General features: G+C 42.7%; 1 protein-coding gene across 1 annotated transcript in view; it reads right to left on the bottom strand.

The window, feature by feature from the left end:
* Positions 1–21123, bottom strand: part of Gadl1 (glutamate decarboxylase like 1) — a 172249-nt gene that overhangs the window by 26491 nt on the left and 124635 nt on the right. Inside the window, 1 exon segment of the mRNA XM_034484292.2 lies at positions 17205–17294. Coding sequence (XP_034340183.2) covers positions 17205–17294 — 90 coding nt within the window.

Raw genomic sequence — 21123 nt, 5'->3', positions numbered from 1 at the left:
GTGGTGGGTTCAGTTCCTTTTCAGAACTATTACCCTCATTTCTTTTCTTCTGTGGCAGAAATGCTTTTCATTGTACCACAGATACTGGATTTTACCCTAGAGCTAGTTTTGGCTCCTATGAGGGTGGGGTGTGCCTTCCACACTCTGGAAGTATGTCCAACTTTCTTTGATTAAGCAAGGATTAGTACCTATGAGTAGACAGAGACATGAACTGTTCTTGCCCCCTGTTGAGTCCCTCAGAACCCCCTTCTCATGTTCATAGATAGGTTCAAGGAAGAGGGCAAGAAGTTGACACAGGGCCATGTAAGGTAAGTCTGACACAAGGTAACCACCTGCCATCTTCCCCTTCCCTGCAGAGGGAGGAGTGAGTGACACATGCTCACTAGTCAGTGACTGACTGTGTTAAACAGTGTTACCATGACAATAAATCATTTTTCTAGAGGGCCAAAAAAGGAAATTCTCTCCTCAAAAAAAAAAAAAAGTTTGTGGTATTAGAAACAGAAGGCACAACTTGTGTCAAAAGTTAGACACTGCCCCAGCTCTGCTTGCCCGTCACACTTAACTTTCTTCGAGAATTAAAATCTCTCCCGCACCCAACCCCACCTAGAGTTGCCTTGAACCCACTGTATAGTTGAGAATGACCTTGAACCCCTGATCCTCTGGAAAAGTGTACAGCTCTACCTGGCAGGACACACTTCTTTCATTGCCATAGCAACAGGCATTACCAGAGCTATAGCTCTTTTCCTGTGTTTCCTTTGGCACTCTGGACGTTAATCCGTCCCATAGGTGCTCCTCTTCCTCCATCTTTGTCTCCTCTAGTTGCTATTTGACTTGAATCTTTCTGTGAGGAACAGTCCATTCTGTCTCCTTCAAACCCTAAACCTTTCTTTCAGCCCTAACCACTATATTCCAGCAGGCAATAGAATGTACCAATTCCAGGTTCTTCCTAGAATCCCTTACACGAATGGGATGCCCAGAGCTACCTCCTCAAGGATGTTTTCAGACTTGTTGTGCTGTCTTTCTTCTGATGACCATGTACCAGGCCAATCACACACACACACACACACACACACACACACACACACACACAATCGTATTGTCCTCTCACTAAGTCACACACAATAACTACCAAACTTCTTGCACCTGTGATGACCGTGGCTTTGACACTCACACTGGGAATTTTTCATGTTCTTTAAGGTTTATATTAAAGAATGCCATTTGAAATAATTTTGAGAAGCAAGAAAGTAATCTTGATAATTTGACTTTACACCGAATACATGCACTGCTTTCAGAATTCTGCTATATTCATAATGTTAAAAATGAGAAGCAACGGACTATGGAAAGATGCTAGAACCTAACCTATAGCAACAGGAAACAGGACAGTAATCATGTAATGAAGCAGAGAAAGGGGACACTGCAGCCAGTCCTACTTTGGTTAGCAGGATTAGAGGTTGATTTCCCATGCTGCCCTACTCAAAAATCAATGGCTAGTAAAAATGTGAACAATATTAATTCAAACCGGCCAAACAAGGATTAAACTTTACCATGCGGAACACAGCCCATAAAAATATTTTGCAATTAGATTCCTTCCAATCACAGAGGAGATAACACATCATTCTTCCTATGGGCATTGAAGGAAGAACCTCTGAACATAGTTAGCATGTAAATCAGGTATTGCATGGGTGCTCTATTTACCCATTTTAGGACCCTGCCTTCTAGACCGTCAGGATGCCTATCTTTTTGTACATCACTGAGAGATGCTGTATTAGGGACTGCCACAAGAATTCTGAGCAGAGACTCCGGGAAGATGGCAGCTAGAGTCCATCCAAGTTCCTTGCCAGGGTGTAGGATTTACAGCTTGAGGCAATAGCTCAGTGGGTGGTCAGACAGCAGGAAGTCCTAAGCTGAACAGAATACCCCAAAACTAGTGTAAAAAAAAAGCCAGGTGGGGAGGCACACGCCTGCAATCCTATTGCTGAGGAGGCAGAGACAAGTGATCCCCTGGGGTTCAGAGAGAGAACCTGCCTCAGATGACAAGAGAGATGAAATCTTGAGGAACAATACACACACCAGCACACACATACCAACTGACTCTGCGAAAATTCATTTGGTGGATTTTAGGTGTGAAAACTTTTCCCAAGTATTCATGATACATGGATACATGGGGTTCATTGACAAAAGGAGTGGTTGAAATCTCCCTCTAGCAGGCACCTGGTGTCAGGGGCTTGAGTGCCCATGAGTGTACCCGAGCACACGTGCACGCACACACACCCGTATACCCACACACCCATAGACATACGGATACCTTTTTATTGGAAGTCAGAGACATAAAGTATATTGAGTAAAGCATGCTTATAGACTGGCAAAGAAGTTGTAAAATGTCCAGTGTCTGATTAGGGCAGGGGCCAGCCTGTCACACTGTAGAATTCAGGTGTGTTTTTTATGTTTTTTGTTCCATATAGTATGAAAAGTTTCAGAAAATCACATGAGAACTTTGAGCCCACATTGCAGGACATTTGCGTCCTAGATTTGCATATAATTGTATATGCTCACACATGGAGGCATGTATACCTATCTTGAAACTGTAAGAATATTTCTCTTCTACCAATTTTAAATTATGATATCAAGAAATCTGAAGATTAAGAAAATGTAAAAATAACAAAAACAATGCATATAAGAGAAATAAATCACCTTCTCTTCTCGCTGGCTGTAACAAAAAGAACTAATCTTTCAAAGGCAATTCCTATTTAGCTAAAGTTTAAACTTCTGAGTAAGGATTACAAGATTTGAAGTATTTTATTCACTGCACAATTTATGGTAAGAGCATAGAAAATTTTACTATAATGTTTTATAAGTATTATGTAGCTTACAATTTATGTAGTAAATGTAAATTTGCTTGTATTTACATTTGCAATATATTCATCTTAAAAAAATCAATTCCTAAAGCAATTTTATGTTTGACTTTATACCAAAATTTGAGTGAAAAATACATTGCTTGGGGGATGGGGATGTGGCAGAGTGCTGGCCTGCTCTGCTCAAGGTCCTGAGTTCAAGTCCCAGCACCGTTAAAAGAAGAGCTGCCTGCGAGATGTCCAAACTTTATCTCTCTCAAATGATGTCCACGAACATAAAAGCCAGCAATCCTCTCAAAAGAGGTACAGCATGCCATGACAAATCCAAGGCCTTTTCTCTGCCCAGACAGTGAGAGGATAACCACAGGAAGTCATCTCTAACACCTGATTTGTTGAAGTCTAGTGTTTACCCTAAAACAAATCAGAGTTTGGTTTTGCTACATCTCTGTGATACTGCATATACTCTGTAACAGTAGTATAACAAAATGAAAAATGTAAGGCATCTGCTACAGCCCAAAGCCAGCTCTTTCTGAAGTCTAAGCAAGAGCCATTCAACGTGGTCTCTCATCTTTTACATAAAACACAGACCACAATGACAGTGTTTCTAAGAAATATGAGCATCATATTAATGAAATTACATGATTTGGTTTCAAGTACATGAAAGGAGTTTTGATGTTTCGCTTTTGGGATAGGGTCTTACAATGTATCTCTAGCTGTTCTGAAATTCACTATGTAGACCAGGCTAGACTCAAACTCACAGACATCTGCCTGCCTCTGCCTCCCAAGTGCCTGCATTAAAGGTGTACATTGCCATGCTTGGATAAATGTATATTTATTATTGTAGTGTGTGTGTGTGTGTGTGTGTGTGTGTGTGTGTGTGTAGTGCACATGTACATGTATGGGGTTGTGTGCATGTGTTTATGCATGTATATGGAGCCCAGAAGAAATATCTCAAGAATGTTATCATTCTTCTAGTCCTGTCTACTCGACTTTCTATGTTTCAAGTGTCCATGTGTATACATGTTCATATGTGTGTAGATGCATATGTCTGTGCACAAGTATGTGGCCAGAGACTGAAGGTAGACATCATCCTTGATCACTCTCCACCATGTTTACTGAGACAGAATCTCTCAGACCCAAAGCTCATCAATTTGGCTGGTCTAGCTAGAACATTCTCCCAGTGGATGCCCTGCTTTGGCCTCCTGAGGGTGGGATTACCGGCAAACTGTCTCACCTGCCTGACGTTCCTGTGTTTGGTGGGAATGTCAACTCTGTTTCCATAGCAAGTGTTTTTATCCACTGGAAATCTCCAACTCTAGCTTGTTTTTTTTTGGGATGGTGTCTCTCCCTGACCTGAAAGTCACTGAGGAGGGTAGGCTATCTGTTGACTGATCACCAGGAATCTGCCTCGCACTACCTCCTCAGTGTTGTAAGCAAATGCCATTGTTTCTGGGGATCAAACCAGTGTCCTCCTGCTTGCATCCAAGTACTTTACCAACTGAGCCATCTCCTCAGCCCTCCCTTCTCATTTTTGTTTGGGTGGTTTTTGAGACAGGAGTTGCATTCAGCAGAGGTTGGCCTTGAACCTCATACATATTCAAGGCTGGTCTCAAAGTCCCGATCCTCCTGCCTCCATATCCAGAGTACTAGGATTCCAGGAATGTATTGCTTAATTTTCCCATGTTCATTTTTATATGCTTTTATTTTTAAGTATGTGTATTTGTGAATGTCTGTGTGTGAATTTGAGTTTGCGCAGATGAGTACAGTTGCCTGCAAAAGGCCGGAAGAGGGACCTGGATTCCCTGGGGCTGAAATAACTAATGGTTCTGAGTCACCTAACACGTGTGCAGTGAACCAGACTCTGGTTGGTTCACTTGGCAAGACCATCAAGTTCTCTTAACTGCTGATCCATCTCCCCAGCCATTACTTTCACCATATTCTTGATGAAATCATACACATAAAGAAATGCTTAGTAACTGCCCAGGCTGTCTAGGGTCATACCCGGGTGAATGGCAGAGATACTGAAGAGTCCATTCATCTCTAGTGGCCGTAACTTAAACTCTACTGAAAAATCTTAACAAAGTATCCTTTAAAAAAAAGACAAGAAAACTTTTCAAAGTTCAAAATGCATATGCAAAAAATTAAAAATAGCCTTCACGGGGCAGTAGAGTTGGCTCCATGGTTAAGAGCATTTGTTGTTCTTCCAGAGGAGGTGGGTTTGATTCCCAGCACCCACATGGTGATTCACAACCATCTGTATCTCCAGCTCTAGGGCGTCCAATGCCCTCGTTTGACCCACACTAGGCACACAAGGTACACACAGATACTTGTGGGTAAAATACTTACGCACAACATAAAATGAGTAAGTCTAATTTAAAATTTTTAAAACACACCATATTTTAATAAGCCCCTTTACAAAAGAACAATGATGACAAAACGGTACTTTTGGCTGATTACAGATTATGTTATAAAGCAATATTCTTCAAAGACCCATGGTTCCTGACCCCCAAACCAGAAACATGAATCACTAGAATAGATGGGGTGTCCAAAAACAGAATCAATTTATTTCTTAAAAATATAGTTATATCAGTGGAAATAATTATTTAATAAATCAAATTAGAACATCTCTGCACTAATTTGGGGAAATAATCAGATTGAATCAATATTTTACTCTGTACACAAAAATACCCTCCACATAGATGAAGGACTTAAACACAGAATATTGACTGATGGTAAGTCAGCAGGAGATGGATTAGAATATTTATCAGGTCTGTGAAACAACAGTAACTTCAGCTTTGAAGCCTTGGAATAAATCATGAGGAACAAGACTGACAGATTTGAATACATAAAAAATTCAAAACTTCTGCACAGAGAGGAAAAATCCAACAAGATTAAAATAAAAAGAGGCATTGTGCTGAGGGCTATATTTGCATGCCAGGTAACAAACAGTATTCTCAGACCCGACCTACCTACACCCTCATTCACATTTGATCAGGAAAATGCCTGATTTCAAAATGCAAACATGTAAAATACGAGAAAGCTAAGTGCATAGAGAGACGCAATCCATCAAGAGGGGAAGACAAGAAAATCATTTGGCGGCTAAAAATTAATACAGTATACAGCAGAGCCGACCCAAGACAATATCGCTTGCCCTTTCTAAGCAACCTGCCCCCACTCTCTGCCAGTGATGCCCACTGTAGCCACAGCAATGAGGGAGGCTGCATATGCTCTTCTGACTTTCAGAATTGCCAATGAGTCTCAACTTACTAAGGGTTGATAGCACAGGGGCTATAGATGTGACTTAGTGGTCAAGAACACATACTGCTCTTACCAAGGACCCGACTGTGGTTCCCTGTTTTCATGTCTAGCGGCTCACAACTTCCTTAGCTTCTGCTCCATGAAATCAGTTTCCCCTATTGCATATTCACACACACACACACACACACACACACACACACACAAACACACACACACACACACACACACACACTTAACAATATAAAATCATCTTAGAACAATTGTAATGTATAGGCACAACCAGGCTCAAAAGCCACACAAACTCTGCAAGCAGCAACTGCATTTGGGGCAGTCTGCACTGTGGAAATAGTACAGATCAAAAGTGGATGTGAGGATTCCAGGATCAAAGGCCGTGGCTACAGCTCATTTGGCAGAGTGTACTTGGCTCAGATGCACAAAGCCCTGTGTTTGATGCACAGCATTGTATAAGCTGGATGCAGTGGCACTACCTACAACTACCTGGAAGGTAGGAGGTAGGAGGCTCAGAAGTCCATTCCTTCTTTGTCTGCATACCAAGGCTGAAGCCACCTGAGACCCAGGAGACCCAGACTCAAAGGAACAAGGTTCACACCTTTAATCCCAGAACTCATGAGGCAGAGGCAGGCAGATCTCCAAGCCAGCCAGGACTACATAGATATTGCCAGGTGATCCAAGCTACATTGTGAGACCTTAACTGAGAGAGAGAGAGAGAAAGAGAGAGAGAGAGAGAGAGAGAGAGAGAGAGAGAGAGAGAGAGGATGGATACCAGCATGAAGACGTTCATCAATTGTTGTTCACAGTGACCAAATGCTGAGGTACCCAAACACCCACACTTAACACAACTATGCAGAATTTGCTAACTATAACTGTGAGTTTTATAGATTACAGCAAAAAATTATGTAGTGTTTTTCCTTTCATAAATTTCTTCTGATAGGATGGAGAGATAGATAGATAGATAGATAGATAGATAGATAGATAGATAGATAGATAGACGAATAGATGGATGGACAGACAGACAGTGAAGGAGCTTGAGGGGACACATCAGGAAAAGAAAATCATGTCACTACCACCATCTCTACTTTGTCCCAGCCTGCGCATGTCTCTTAGTTTTGATGAACAATGAATGAGAGGGGGAAAGGAGGAACATTTGGAAAAAAGGGTTAGGAGAGATCAGCTAACAGGAGGAGGATCCTAACAGGAGGAGGATGCAGCTCTAGGACAAATGAGGAAAAGCTGGCTGTCATGTAGATGTGCAGAGGAGCACAGAGACGCACATGCACATTTAATGGCAAGAGAAGGAGCAGGATGATCCTTTGAGAATTCCCCCTGCTGCCTCCCTGGGTGGTCCTGGTGGCGGTTACCCTACAATTCTGTACATTCTCTCCACAGGACTAGTCCACAACTCTGTTCATTCTCATCCAGGAACAAAACAATGAGCAGAGCCACCAGCAGGGGGCAGCTTTGGTACTGGCAAAAGAGCTTCAAAGATAATTGGAGAACCTTTTTTTCTTCCCTTTAGCACACAGTCCATTCTTAATTCTGCAACAATAAATCCTCATTGTGTCCAGTGCAATCTCTCTAATGGCTGTGCTGTGGGGATGAATTTTGCCCTGTAAATGCAGGTACTCAAGAAATGCCACAATCCTTTATTTCCTCTAAATAAAAATCAAATCCAAGTCACACCACTGCCTTAAAAGGCCAGGCAGAAAGTCCATTCTCAGTAATGACTATAGACCCTGGGGGAATCCTTTAGAGGTCTCAAGGGGTATAGTTCACCCTAAGGCTTAAGGGGACTTCTTCCTCTTCAGCCTTATCCCGTGCAGCCTTACCTCTCTGGGCCTGCTTCCCCATTCCCTGCTCTAAGCAGCTTCACAAGTTAACCTTGGGCATTGGAAATACCCAGGAAGAGAGAACATCTTCAGGCCACTCAAGCCTCAAGAGAGGCAAGAAACAAGAAGGCCCCATGTCATCCAGGGATAGGGAAATGACAAGATGCATTCAGGCATCTTAACTGCACTGTCAGTCCAGACATGGGTTTGTAGACCCAACAGAGGCCACTTCTACCTCTCACTGATCTGTAGGTCAGGTAGGGAAACAGAGGCTTTTATTCTTGGTAGATTTCACAGGGATTCTGGGATTGATGGTGGGTTGGGGACTAACCACCACATAAACCCCATTGGATAAACAGACAAAAGTCATGTGGAAATAATAATTTTTTAAAAAAAAGTAAAAGTAGATATGACAATTCTAGGATTCTAGAACTGGGGCTGGCTCATTAGGTACTTCCCTAGCGTGCAAAAGGTCCTGGATTTGATTTACAGTGTTGCACTGTAAATAAAGTGTACACACACACACACACACACACACACACACACACACGTATGCATGCACACACACACGTATGCATGCACACACACACATATGCATGCACACACACGTATGCACACACACACACACACATGGAAGATAGTTCAGTTGGTAAATTGTTTTCTATCAAGCATGAAGTCCTAAGTTTGATCTCCCAGAACCCATGTAAAAATGTTGGGTGTGTGGCACATGATTATATTCCTGGCATGAAGGATATGGAGACAGACAGATGATCCCCAAGACTTGCTAGCCAGCTCAGCTTATCTTGGTAAGGCCCAGGTCAGTGAAGGGCTCCTGTCTTCAAAAACCAAGGTGGAGAGCTGCTGAGAAAGATGCCACTGGTTCATCTCCCATCTCTGCAAGGTCACACGTGCATGTGCATTTAGCCACTCCCTCTTGAATGCACACACACACACACACACACACACACACACACACACGTACTTATACAGATACACCCAAATAAAATAAAATAAATGTAAATAAAATCAACGTCTTCATTAGCTTCTCCTGAAATGTAAATCATAAAGCAAGTGTAACAGGTTGGTACCTCCCAAAACTAGAATTTTTCAAGAATGTAATAAATTGTATACCACAATTTTTCAAAAAGAAACTTATTTTTTAAAATTGTTAGCAATAAACAAAACCTGAGGCTGGAGAGGTGACTCAGCAGTTAAAAGCACTAGCTGCTCTTGCAGAGGACCTGGGTTTGGTTTGCGGCATCCACATACTGGCTTACCATTGTCTGTGACCTATGTTCCAGGACATCCAGTGGTTTTTGTTTTTGGCTTTCACAGACACCATGCAAGCATGCAGTAGACAGACATATATGCAGACAAAATACAAATAGACACAAAATAAACAATTACACATTATTGCACACAAGCATACACTAAAGCAACCAGAAGATGATCTTGGAGGTATGGCTAATGAATCAAGCCATTAGTGGGGCATGCCAAAGACCCCTGACAACCTATCTACAGTACTAAGAAGAGGCTTGTTTCTGCATCTGTGGGGCACCCTTCTCTAGAAAGTTGGCTTATTGGAAGCCTGTTGAGACCATCCAGATTCTCTCTAAGGATATCCAGACCATCTGTCAAATTATATCTACAACCAAGCAACAAAAATGTCAGGAAAACTCTAGAAAAACTGATTCTACTATGACTGAAAAAAAAAAGGGGGGGCACCGTCAGACATGGCCAGCCTTAGTCACGACTCCGCAGCCAATCAGAGCAGGTTGTCATGAGCATGCAGCAGGGCAAAGGAAGGTGTGTCAACTCCTTGTGAGAACGTTAGGATTTTGTGAATGGGGTCTGGACTTTGAGAATGAAATGTCCACAGAAATGGAAATTTTCATCAGAACACCAAGGACAGGGCAAGAAACGCTCATGGAATTTTCTAGGGTCTGTTTCTAGTTTGTCTTTATATCCCAGTCCCAATTTTCTGTCCTCAATTTGTTGCTCCAGGGAAGCTCTAAATGAATACACACACACACACACACACACACACACACACACACACACAGTGTATATAGAACTTGGCATCTACTGTTTGTCCTCAGTCTAAACATACACACAAGATTTTACACTTAATATCTGTGATGGTTCATCTCCAGTGTCAACTTGATGGGTCTTAGAGTCACCATGGAAACACATCTCTGGGCACTGCTGTAAAGAATGTGTTAGATTAGATTAATTGAAATGGGGAAGCAAACATTATATGAGTGGTATCATCCCGTGGGCTAGGCTTCCGGACGGCACAAAATGGAGATAGGAACTGGATCCAATGTGGCCAGCTGCCCACTGCAAGCCCATGTAAAACATTCCTTCCTGAAACCACTTCCTGTCAAAACATGGGGAGAAGTGACCAGCATAATCTCCACCCCCTCTCTCTACACATACACTTGCATGCACACACACACAACCATACCTGCACACAAGCATAAATGCACACACATGTACACATGCACACGCACATGCACATATACAGACAATAAAGAGAGATCACTATATATGAACATAATTTTCCAAAACATGTATGCTATAGTAGCTGATTCATAAATTTTTTCCAAATTAATGATCTATTTTAATTGTCTGAACTCTGAATTTGCCTACAAGTCATGTACTAATATTTAACTAGCACCTTGGAGGTAGGTTTTTCGTTACTTCTCAGCACTTTGTTCTTTTGAAGAACTGTGAACCTCTGAGTATCTTTCCATTCCCACAAATCTGCCACTCTTTACAAGGAAACCGTTTTTAAGACTGGAACTGCTAAAAGAAAATGTATTTAAAATTAAGGTTTTCCTGTGTTTTATGTGACTCTAGTAAAGCAGTAAATTTGTGTACCCACAAGAAGCTTACAGAATAGAGTAGGGACATGGCTTGGTGTTGAAGTGTTTCCTATACAAGCCTGGAGATCTGACTTAACTATACTAGAACCCACACGAAAAATCCATGTGTGATGACAGGTACCTATGATCCTAGAACTAGTAAGGTGTGGGTAGGGGGCATACGGATTCACAGGATAGGCAGCCTGTCCTAACTGGGTTCAGCGAGGAACCCAGATTTGATGGTGAGTGATGGAGGAAGGCTTATATAGACCTCTGGCATGCACATGCATACATGTGCATATACATGCACACACATACTTATGCAACTGTTCCCTCCCCCACCCTGTCCCGGCCCCATATACACAGTAAAGGAAAACCCCAGAGAACTCTTATTTCAGGCAGCAACATACTAATGGCATGTGGATACACACATGTGTGCAGATACATGTAAGCATGTGGGGGGGGGGTGCAGAAGTCAACTCCAGGTATCAATTCCCACAGTTTTATTTGTATTGTCTTTAAAAAACTGATCACTGAGAGGGCCTCTCACTGGCATGGAACTCACTGACTAGACTGGTCTGTAAACCCCAGAGAGCCCTCTGTGTCTGTCCCTCCAGTGTTGGGATAAGATGTGCTTGCTACCACCCTTGGTTTGTATGTCATCGGTGTACTGACTGATCCATCTCCTTAGTCCTTCTATGAACATTTAAACATTTGTGTTACATTTATTCATTCGTGTGTGTGTGTGGTGTGTGTGTATGCCTATGTATGTTTCATGCATATGAAGGTCATAGGACATCTTGCTGAATTCAGTTCTATTTTCCTACCAAGTGTGTCCCAGAACTCACATCATCAATTCTGACTGCAATCACCTTTTCCCACTGAGCCATCTCACCAGTCCCTGTGCCTATTTTTAGTAGATGCTGTTTTGACTTCACGTAAAACAAGAGAAGAAGTGTTTCTCCTGAACAAACCATCTGAGAATGTGGCCACTAACACTGTACCATCCTTATGACTTTCAAGACAGATATCACCTATTTGTGGCATTGTGCCTTTGTGTACAGATCACATTCTCTGTGCTTCTCAGAGCACGGATGTGAATTCTTTCAAGTCCAGACATTTTCTGAAGATGCTATGCACAAATATTGATGTGATATGACTCATATATCTAATTATTAACCATTTTCTTCTTTTTGTTATACATGGGATCTCATGTAGCCCTTACAGAATGTCATGCATTGGCTCTCCCTTTTGGGAGAGCAAAGGGGATGTTTATTGTGAATAGTGGTCCATGGGTCTGGCGGGACTGACAACTGCTGCTGCAGAGATGGGGACAGTTCCCAGTCACAGGCCAATGCTGATGCAGCAGGACCAGGGATATGCTGGGAGGACCAAAAATAAGAGAGAGGGGGGATGCCAGGAGACAAAGAGACAGACAGGATCGAGGCAGGAAAGAAGGGAAGACCTGAGACAGATACGGTCATGCCTAAAAGGATCAGACAGGGACACATCTGGAGAGGACATCTGAGAACAGAAGTCACGGTAATGTGGTGAACTCAACAGTGTCACAGATTGGCTTTCATAGTCCTGCATTCTCAGAAATAGTCTCATATTCTTGCAAGCACGCTCATGTACACACACACACACACACACACACAGTGACACACCACCAGATTCATTTCTCCCTCCAGCTGTCAAATGATCCCATCACAGAGTAGTTCTGTGACTTGCAGCTCACCCAGCTAGTGTGACCAGAGGAGCAAAAACAAAAGCAACAAAAGATTTTTTTTTTTTGCTTTATTTATGTTTGTGGTTCTCCATCGAAAATAAATGAGGAAATAAATTCTGAGTAGGCTTTAAGTGGCTCCATGTTATAAATCACAAACGTGCATTCTCACAACTCACCTCCCCCTTTGCAAAGTCATCTGCAAAGCAAACATCAGTGCAGAGAGAGAGAAAGATAACTAAGAATCCAAGCTTGCCTGAAGCATATGCTCCACTGGCCAGAAGCAATCATAACAAAAGGCAGGATATTAAACCGGGCAAGGGGAATGGGGAGTCTCGAAGGCAAAAAGCATTTGTTCTTTTGTAAAAGATTAGTCTCTGTCTGTGTGTGTCTGTCTCTCTCTCTCTCTCTCTCTCTCTCTCTCTCTGTGTGTGTGTGTGTGTGTGTGTGTGTGTGTGTCACTGGGTACCATGCACATGTGAGTGCCGGCAGCCAGATGAAGACGTAAGTACTCCTGGAGCTTGAGTTATAGCATTTGGGAGTTGCCCCCGATTCAGGTCCAGTGGAGGAGCAGCAAGTGCTCTTAAAAGCCGAGCCATCTCCTCAGTTCCAGCAGCAAAGAACAGGCTGTGGTGGATACTGACTCTTCCAGAACAACTGTTACCCATTGCTGGGGTAAAGGAGAATGTCTTAATGTGTGTTTGATTTCCTGTGACCGTGAGAAGCATAGAATATAGAGACTCTCTGGTTTTAGCTTACATACTTGTGATGCTTTAAATGAGAAGTGTCTCCCACAGGCTCAGGTATTTCAGCACTTAGACCCTAGTTGGGGAATTTACTGAATTTTATTTAGAAGGTAGAGCCTTGCTAGAGGCAGTATATTGCTAGGGTCGGGCTTTGAGAGTCCATACCCTTGCTCTGTTTCTGGTTTGCCCTCTCTGCTTCCTGTGCACGTGGATGAAGATGTGAGCTCCCAGCTTCCTGCTCTGACCGCTTGCTGCCAAGTCTCCTCACCTTAAGGGCCCTTTGTCTATAAGTCTCAGTTGGTCACTGTAGTTTTTTTCAAAACAACAAACAGTAATTACCACAAGGTTCATTATTGATTTTGAATTTTCTCAGTGTTGCAGCAAAGGAGAAGCCAGACAAAACCAACCCTACATTCATTCCAGGAAGCCGTCTAGTTATCTTAATCTCTGTCTGCGCCTTGGCACTGAATCAAAGAAACACAAATGTCACATTCTATGTAAATTCTCTTAACAACCAAAAAATGATTTTTCAGGCCTTTCTCAACTTGAAGCTGTTGCTCTTCAGGCTTCTGTTCAACAACCTCCGTCACCATCGATCAAAGAAAAAAAAAAAAAAAAAAAAAAAAAAAAAACCCTGCTCTAATCCTCAATCAGATTCACAACACATTGTTTCTTTTCCCCTTGCAGCTCAGTTACCATCTGCTGTGTATCCTTACGGCCTTTACCTACTTATGCTCTATGACAACACCACCAGCCAGATCTCAAGGCCTGGCGATCTTGCTGCAGTGAAAGAGACCACGTGGCAAAGCCAGGACACCAGTGCCACCGGACTCCCAACATCTACGATCCTAAAATCACCCTCTTTCTGCTCAAGTTGGGGACAGGCAATGACTTGAGAGAGAGGGGGGTTCTTTTGGCTCACAGTTTAAGGGTGCAGTGGGGAAGTTACAGCAGTGGGCTGCTCACGTTGCACACACACTCAGAAGATGGACAGAGATGGATACTATGGCTCCGCCCACTTTTTCCTTTGCACTCAGTGTGGACCTCTTGTCCAGGAATGGTGCTATTCTATGTAGGGTGGATCATCCATAATAAGGTAGAGCTTTCTGAAAATGTCCTCACAGACACACCCAAAGTAATATTTCACCAATGCCTTAGGTGTCCTTTAATTGAATCAACATAGAATGAAACTTAATCGCCATTCTCCTTGGTCTCAGGTTTGACAGGAGATAGCATTATGTGTATCTTGGCATATATTGTGTGTTACAGTACAGGGGTGCAAGTGTGTCACAAATAAAGAGAGATGACCCAAAGTGAGAGGTCACACCATCAGGTAAGGTCACACAGGGCTGTAGCTCACAAGCAATGGATAGCTTTCTCCCTCTTAATTTGCTTATGAAAAAAAAAATAACCCAAGCTCTGCAGGCTATCCTCATACTCATCACTACCCCTTTATAACCTGAGGCACGCCCCTTTTCCTGACTCTCATGGTCTTCACACTCTGGACTTTAGGATATTTTTCCTTCTGAGTGCTTCCCTCCCTGGCATCTCTCTGTTGTTGAAGGCTCAGCGCCAGGGTTGCACACTGAAGCAGAGGTCGGTACTCTCTGCTTTCCCTGCAAGAAGAGCGTATCTCCATCACTCCTGGTGGCCTCTTTACCTGCCCTGAACATGAACTTGTCAAGGGCGTAGACCAAGTTCTTTTGATATTTGTCTCTCTAGTGCTTAACCCATCAGGCCTCAGTAAATGTTTACAGCTGCCTGCCTGGTAAGTCCTTTCCTTTGCCTTCAAAGGGCAAGTTGAAGGGCTATCAACTGTCAGAAGCTGTTTAAATAATTAGTGTTTTCTCCAGTGAGAGGGTGAAAGGGATCTCACAAGCCCAGAGAGAGCTTTTGCGAACGTGGATGGAGTCGTCTCGGCTTGACTCGTGAGGAAAGATACAGCAGGAAGGCGTCGCCTCGTTTTAAAGGTACCAACACATGAATTCCTAAATGTGTGTATCACACGGCTGAAATTCCCAAGTAACTTTTCACTATGCAGTGGAATGTTGACTAATGAGGCTTCACAGTCCTTGGAAAGCTGGAGGAGAGGCAGGATTTTTTTCTGCAAGAACCAAGGGCCGCCGCTTGGGGCTCCTTTTCTGCACTGTCAGCTCTCCACAGCTTCATGTGAAGCCTTTGTTTGTTTTCACTGCCTGTGTTGTGACTCAGGGCTTTGAATGCACAGGGAAATGTCAGGCAAGTACCTTACCATTGAGAGAGACCTCAAGCTCAGCGAACACACTTTCAAACCCTTTTTTTTTTTCCTGGTGGAAAAGCCAGGTCCGGCATCCTCTACTTTTTCCCCCAAGTCTCCTGGGTGTGTGGTGCAGGCTTTTCTAGTGAGGAGAATGGAATTTTGCTCACTGGGCATTGGCACAGGGTAGGCACGGACTTGTGTGATGTTACTGAGGAATACCGCAGTTGGATATTAGCAGTGGTCTCTGGATGGCCAGCGTGCTTGCTTCTTTGTGATTAAGAGTCCTTGAAACTTCAGCTAGCTTGTTCTCGCCACAGCCTACACATTATCACTTGCCATGTGGCTCTGACATGACTTGCTTTTGTGGGCTTTTCTAGAGGATCATGGGAAGAAATACTCTACAAGAGAGATCGACCCAGCCCACCACAATGTTAAAGAGTCTTGGGGTTCCTGTTGCTGTGAGGAGACGCCACAACCATAGCAACTGTTACAAAGAACACCATTTAATTGGGGCTGGCTTACTAGCTTTGAGGTTCGGTCTATTATTATCATGGCAGAAAGCATGTCCATGTGTAGACAGACATGGTCCTGAAGAAAAAGCTGAGAGGTCTATATCCTGATTAACAGGCATCAGGGTGAAAGAGTAAGCCACTGGGCCTGGCTTGGGCTTCTGAAAGCCTCAAAGTCCAACCTTAGTGACACACTTCCTCCAACAAGGCCACATTTTCTAATAGTGCCATTCCTTATGAACCTATGGGAACCATTTTTGTTCAAACTGCCACTGAGGACAGAAGGGTCCCCTCATCCCATGAACATACCACAAGTGTCATAAACATTCAATCAAATGTTTTTAGAATCCAGAGCACAGAATCCACTGGGATCCCCTGGCCCACCCTGGGGTAGCCCACTCTAATCTCTCTTTGGAGTGTTTGTTTAGCTAAATATTTTTCTGCTCAAATTCATTATCTATCTATCTATCTATCTATCCATCCATCCATCTATCTATCTATCTATCCATTCATCATCTATCTATCTATCTATCTATCTATCTATCCATTCATCATCTATCTATCTATCTATCTATCCATTCATCATCTATCTATCTATCTATCTATCTATCTATCTATCTATCTATCTCAATTGAGCCTTTTTCTACAAGAATACAAGAAGCCAGAGACACCCTCCCCACAATAACAGTATCAGATTTAGGTTTGTGCATGTTTTCAAGTGAGGCAACAGAATGCTGAAATGGCGATGTGCCCACAGAATTACAGAACTAAGAGCTTCAGCCATTTATCCCACAGCTGTGACTGTGAACTCCGCAACCAGCTCACATTTTCTGAAGCTCACTGCGGGGCAGATCTTCTAAGAAAATCTACAGTTATCTTGCACACAGAACAGGTGTTTGTGCGTGCATGTGCGTGTGCGTGTGCGTGTGTGTGTGTGTGTGTGTGTATTGATCTGGTGAGTTAATGGGATAGATAGAAACACAGTTTACAACTGTTAGCATGTCGTCAGTCTCTACTGAGAGAAATGCCAGGAATAGAGGCGCTTCTCTGTGACTTCAAGAGACAGTCACACACAGAGCTAGCTATCCGTAGACCAACAGGCAGAAGCATTGAATCCATCTCATCAAATGAAAAAAAAATACAACCCACTCATTACTCACCAAGCTAAGCTTTCTCCAGAACTCTGGTCCTTCTCCCATCTCTCTGAGACTTGGTGGAATGTACCAAAAACAAACATTGGTGTATTCAGGCTGAGGATTAAAAACACACACACACAATGCTGCTTTATTATCACAAGACTCATTGTAGAATGTAATTAAACCAGGGCTTTTAAACTCTGTGATAATATCTTCAGAGTCATCAAGTGTGTAGAACTTATAACACAGCCAAACTCCTGCAGGGTAGGTCTACATGAATTCTGACAATACACTACTGGACTTTGGATCTAGACAGTTCTTTTTCCTCTGCATAAAGTGTGGGCTCAGATTACACACACACACACACACACACACACACACACACACACACACAGAGAGAGAGAGAGAGAGAGAGAGAGAGAGAGAGAGAGAGACAGAGAGAGACAGAGACAGAGACAGAGACAGAGCAACATACCATCGTCACACTGTCACAAGAAAAGTCTCTGTCTTCACTGAAGCACAATGTAAGACCTGCCATGCCAAAGACCATCACAAGACATGTACTCAGCCAGTACTGAGTATCTTGTGGGCACTCAAGTGAGTGAGTTCTCAGACCTTGTTCTCAGACACCACTACAGATGGTATCCACCTTCTTCACTGGACCCTTGGCACTAACAGTTATTGAGACATCTTTGATACTTTCCCACCACCAATGTAGTTTTTAGCCAGTAACCAGCGCTCACAGTTCTTACTAGTTCCAGGGTTGTCTGCATGCCCACTATGAAGCCTGCAGTACTTCAGAAAGAATAAGCAGCTAGCATCTCATATGCTAAGATCAAGACTGGGACCACATGGGGTTCTGCTGTCAGTGGATTCTAAGTCATCACTGAGAGCCAAGGGAGGGTTCCAGCTCCACCACGATAACTTCTTGATCCACGCTCCCTTTCATCTTTGAAATTTCCAAGATTCTCATTGGAATTGACAAGGAGAAAGAGTTACAAATCTTTAAACTATGGCGTCGTTTTTCACAAAGGGAAGGTCTGTGCAATTCCTCTCGATTTCCACACACTTTTATCATAAGACAATGTTTTATAATACGAATCTACAAAACTTACATTTGGGCATCTGATTTATAACGGATTTAGTTCCTTCAGATAAACTGTGTTGAGCTTCTAAATTCTTTGATCATTTAAAAAGGAATTTTTTAAAGCACTAATTAGAAAATGGTAGAGAAATCATAGTTTGCTTTCTATCTTTGCTCTTAGGAATCCATCTGTACATCAAAGGCACCCTTCCCCAATACCACTGGCACCTGTTATAAATGTGTTAGCCTTCGGCTCTAAGCTTACTCTTTCTTGGTGCGCTACAATGAAGGTATTAGGTTCTGCAAATATTCCCTTGTTACTGACTGATTCTGTATTATAGCTTGTCATCAATGGCTGTGGAGAAACGCTAACAGAAGAGGTGCCTCTTCCCAGGGGACTATGTACATCTCAGGAACCCCATGCAAAATATGAGCTGTTTTTTAACTCTCACGACTGTCCAAAAACAAGTATTTATTGCTTTAGGGACATCTCAGCAAAATAGCAGTTCTTCCTGGCATATTGCCCAGGCAATGTCAAGGGGTGGGAGTTGTCACCAGCCAGGCACTTTGCTCCAGTGACTTGACAGGTGCCCTCTGTGAGTAGCCTGCAGCTACTACAAAGATATGGCCCCTCCAGGAAGATGACTTCCCCAAGGAAGCATCATATAGATTTCTCTTGAGTCTTGCCAAGGTGACATCTCAGTGAACTCTGCCTTCCTGTCAGCCATATTCATACTCTTTCCAAGGGGATCTATCTTTCAGCTGTCAGGGAGTGTCTCTTCCTTCTATGTTCTATCTTGCTCTAAGTTCTAGAAGAAATGATGGCTCTCTATAGGTCAACTATGTCTGTATAGTTTTAGGGAACTATTTATTATCTAAGAGATCATTTCTCATGGCCCCAGTCTCTATTCATCACTGTATGTATGTGTGTGTGTGTGTGTATGTGTATGTATGTGTATGTATGTGTATATATATATATATATATATGTATGTATATATGTATACGTGGACAAATATATGTGTGCACGTACATATAGATGTGTGTATGCACTGCTGTATCTATCTATCCATTCATCATCCATCTATCTATCTATCTATCTATCTATCCATCATCTATATAACTACCTTCTCATCTGTTTATATATTTTATAAAATATATCTTTCTCACTTCAAGTTGCTGGGCCATTTTCTTCTTTTGAATAGACCCTGCTATGTCATTAGTTTTTATTCCTTGTTACTTGCTGGAGAATACTATAACCATGTCACATGTTTACAGTCTGTGTGGTAGACCATCCAAGTCTCAAGTCAGGCCCAAGCTGTTCAAGTCTGCTTCCTTGTGCAACTTTCTGTCTTTCAGCTGCCGTGATAATTGAGATACTAACATTTTCCGTGCCCCCACCCTTTGCTCACACATTTTCTTTTGAATGGCATGGCTCCCTGAAATCACAGCCGACACTTCACTAGAAGATGCCTGATCCTCCATTTGGTGGCATAAAGTCACTTCAGTCATTTCCAAAATAAGCGAGTAGGAAAATGTCATTGGTTGTTCACAAAGAGCATACTTTTTAGTTTTCCCCTACTGTCCCCTCTGCAGCTTCCGTCTCATGTGGTGACTTTCTGCAGGAGCATCAAAGCACCGATGACTGCTTTTAGAGCAGAGTCATGCAGATGCCACTCATGCTTAATTTTCTGTCATATATAGAGCATGCCCTCTGAGCACCATGGGAGATCACTCAGTCTAGATTCTCAACAAACCATAAAGTTCTGAAGGCTGGACAAGGAAACTGGCCACATAGACGAGAGTTGGGGTGGGGTGGGGGGAACAGCAGCAACAAGTACATTGTCTTCTTCTTCTAAGGGCCATTACTGATAGAGAGGCTTCCACTCTCCTCTGGTTTTCAAGGAGAAAAATAAAGAGGTGCTTTGTTATTAATACTAGGGAGGGTAACTGACGTATACATTAGCAGTCACCACTGGTTATTGTTAAACTGCTGCAAAAAAAAGCTACATCTATTTTTTACACTATCATTTGATCAAAATAACAATAACAAAAAGAAGGCAGCGTGATGTATTTAGTTAAGCATAAGTGCAGACTCTAGAACACAGATTAAAATAATCAATTATGTAAATATAGAATGAAAGAGAAGCTGACAAGGCACATTTCATATTCCTAGGTTTTAAAACCAAGGCTGCAGTTCTGAAAACTGCTTAAAAAATAGAACTATAGACAGATAAACCCCAGGTTTTAGAATCTCAAGATTGGAATTCTAAACTCAATATGTCATGTGTGCGTGTGTGTGTGTGTGTGTGTGTGTGTGTGTGTGCGTGTGTGCATGTGTATGCATGTGTATGTGTGTGAGTGTGTACGTGCATGTGTATGTTTGTGTGTGCATGTGTGTGTTCATCTGTTGCATGTGGTTGTGCATGTGTGTGTGAGTGTGTATGTGCATGTGCATGTTTGTGTGTGCATGTGTGTGTGTTCATCTGTTGCATGTGGTTGTGCATGTGTGTGTGTAAGTGTGTATGTGCATGTTTGTGTGTGCAAGTGTGTGTGTTCATCTGTTGCATGTGGTTGTGTGTGTGTGTGTGTGTGTGTGTGTGTGTATGTGTGTGTGAATGTGTAGACCAGAGGTCAACTTCAAGCATAATTTCCCATATACCTTCCATTTCTTATTTGAGACAGGGTCTCTCAGTCATCTGGAGTTTGTCAAATAGGTCAAGCTGTCTGGCCAATAAGCCCCAGGGATCCATCTGCCTCCATCTCCCCAGTGCTAACATTGTAACCATGCACCATATAATTAGCTTTTTACATGGGTACTAACCATCAACCTCAGGTCCTTTTGTCCACTAAGCATGTTA

Source organism: Arvicanthis niloticus, chromosome 21 (genome assembly GCF_011762505.2).
Source record: "Arvicanthis niloticus isolate mArvNil1 chromosome 21, mArvNil1.pat.X, whole genome shotgun sequence".
In the NCBI taxonomy this organism is placed as follows: Eukaryota; Metazoa; Chordata; class Mammalia; order Rodentia; family Muridae; genus Arvicanthis; species Arvicanthis niloticus.
Note: the sequence above shows the minus strand (reverse complement) of the source record. Positions and strands in the feature narration are given on the sequence as shown.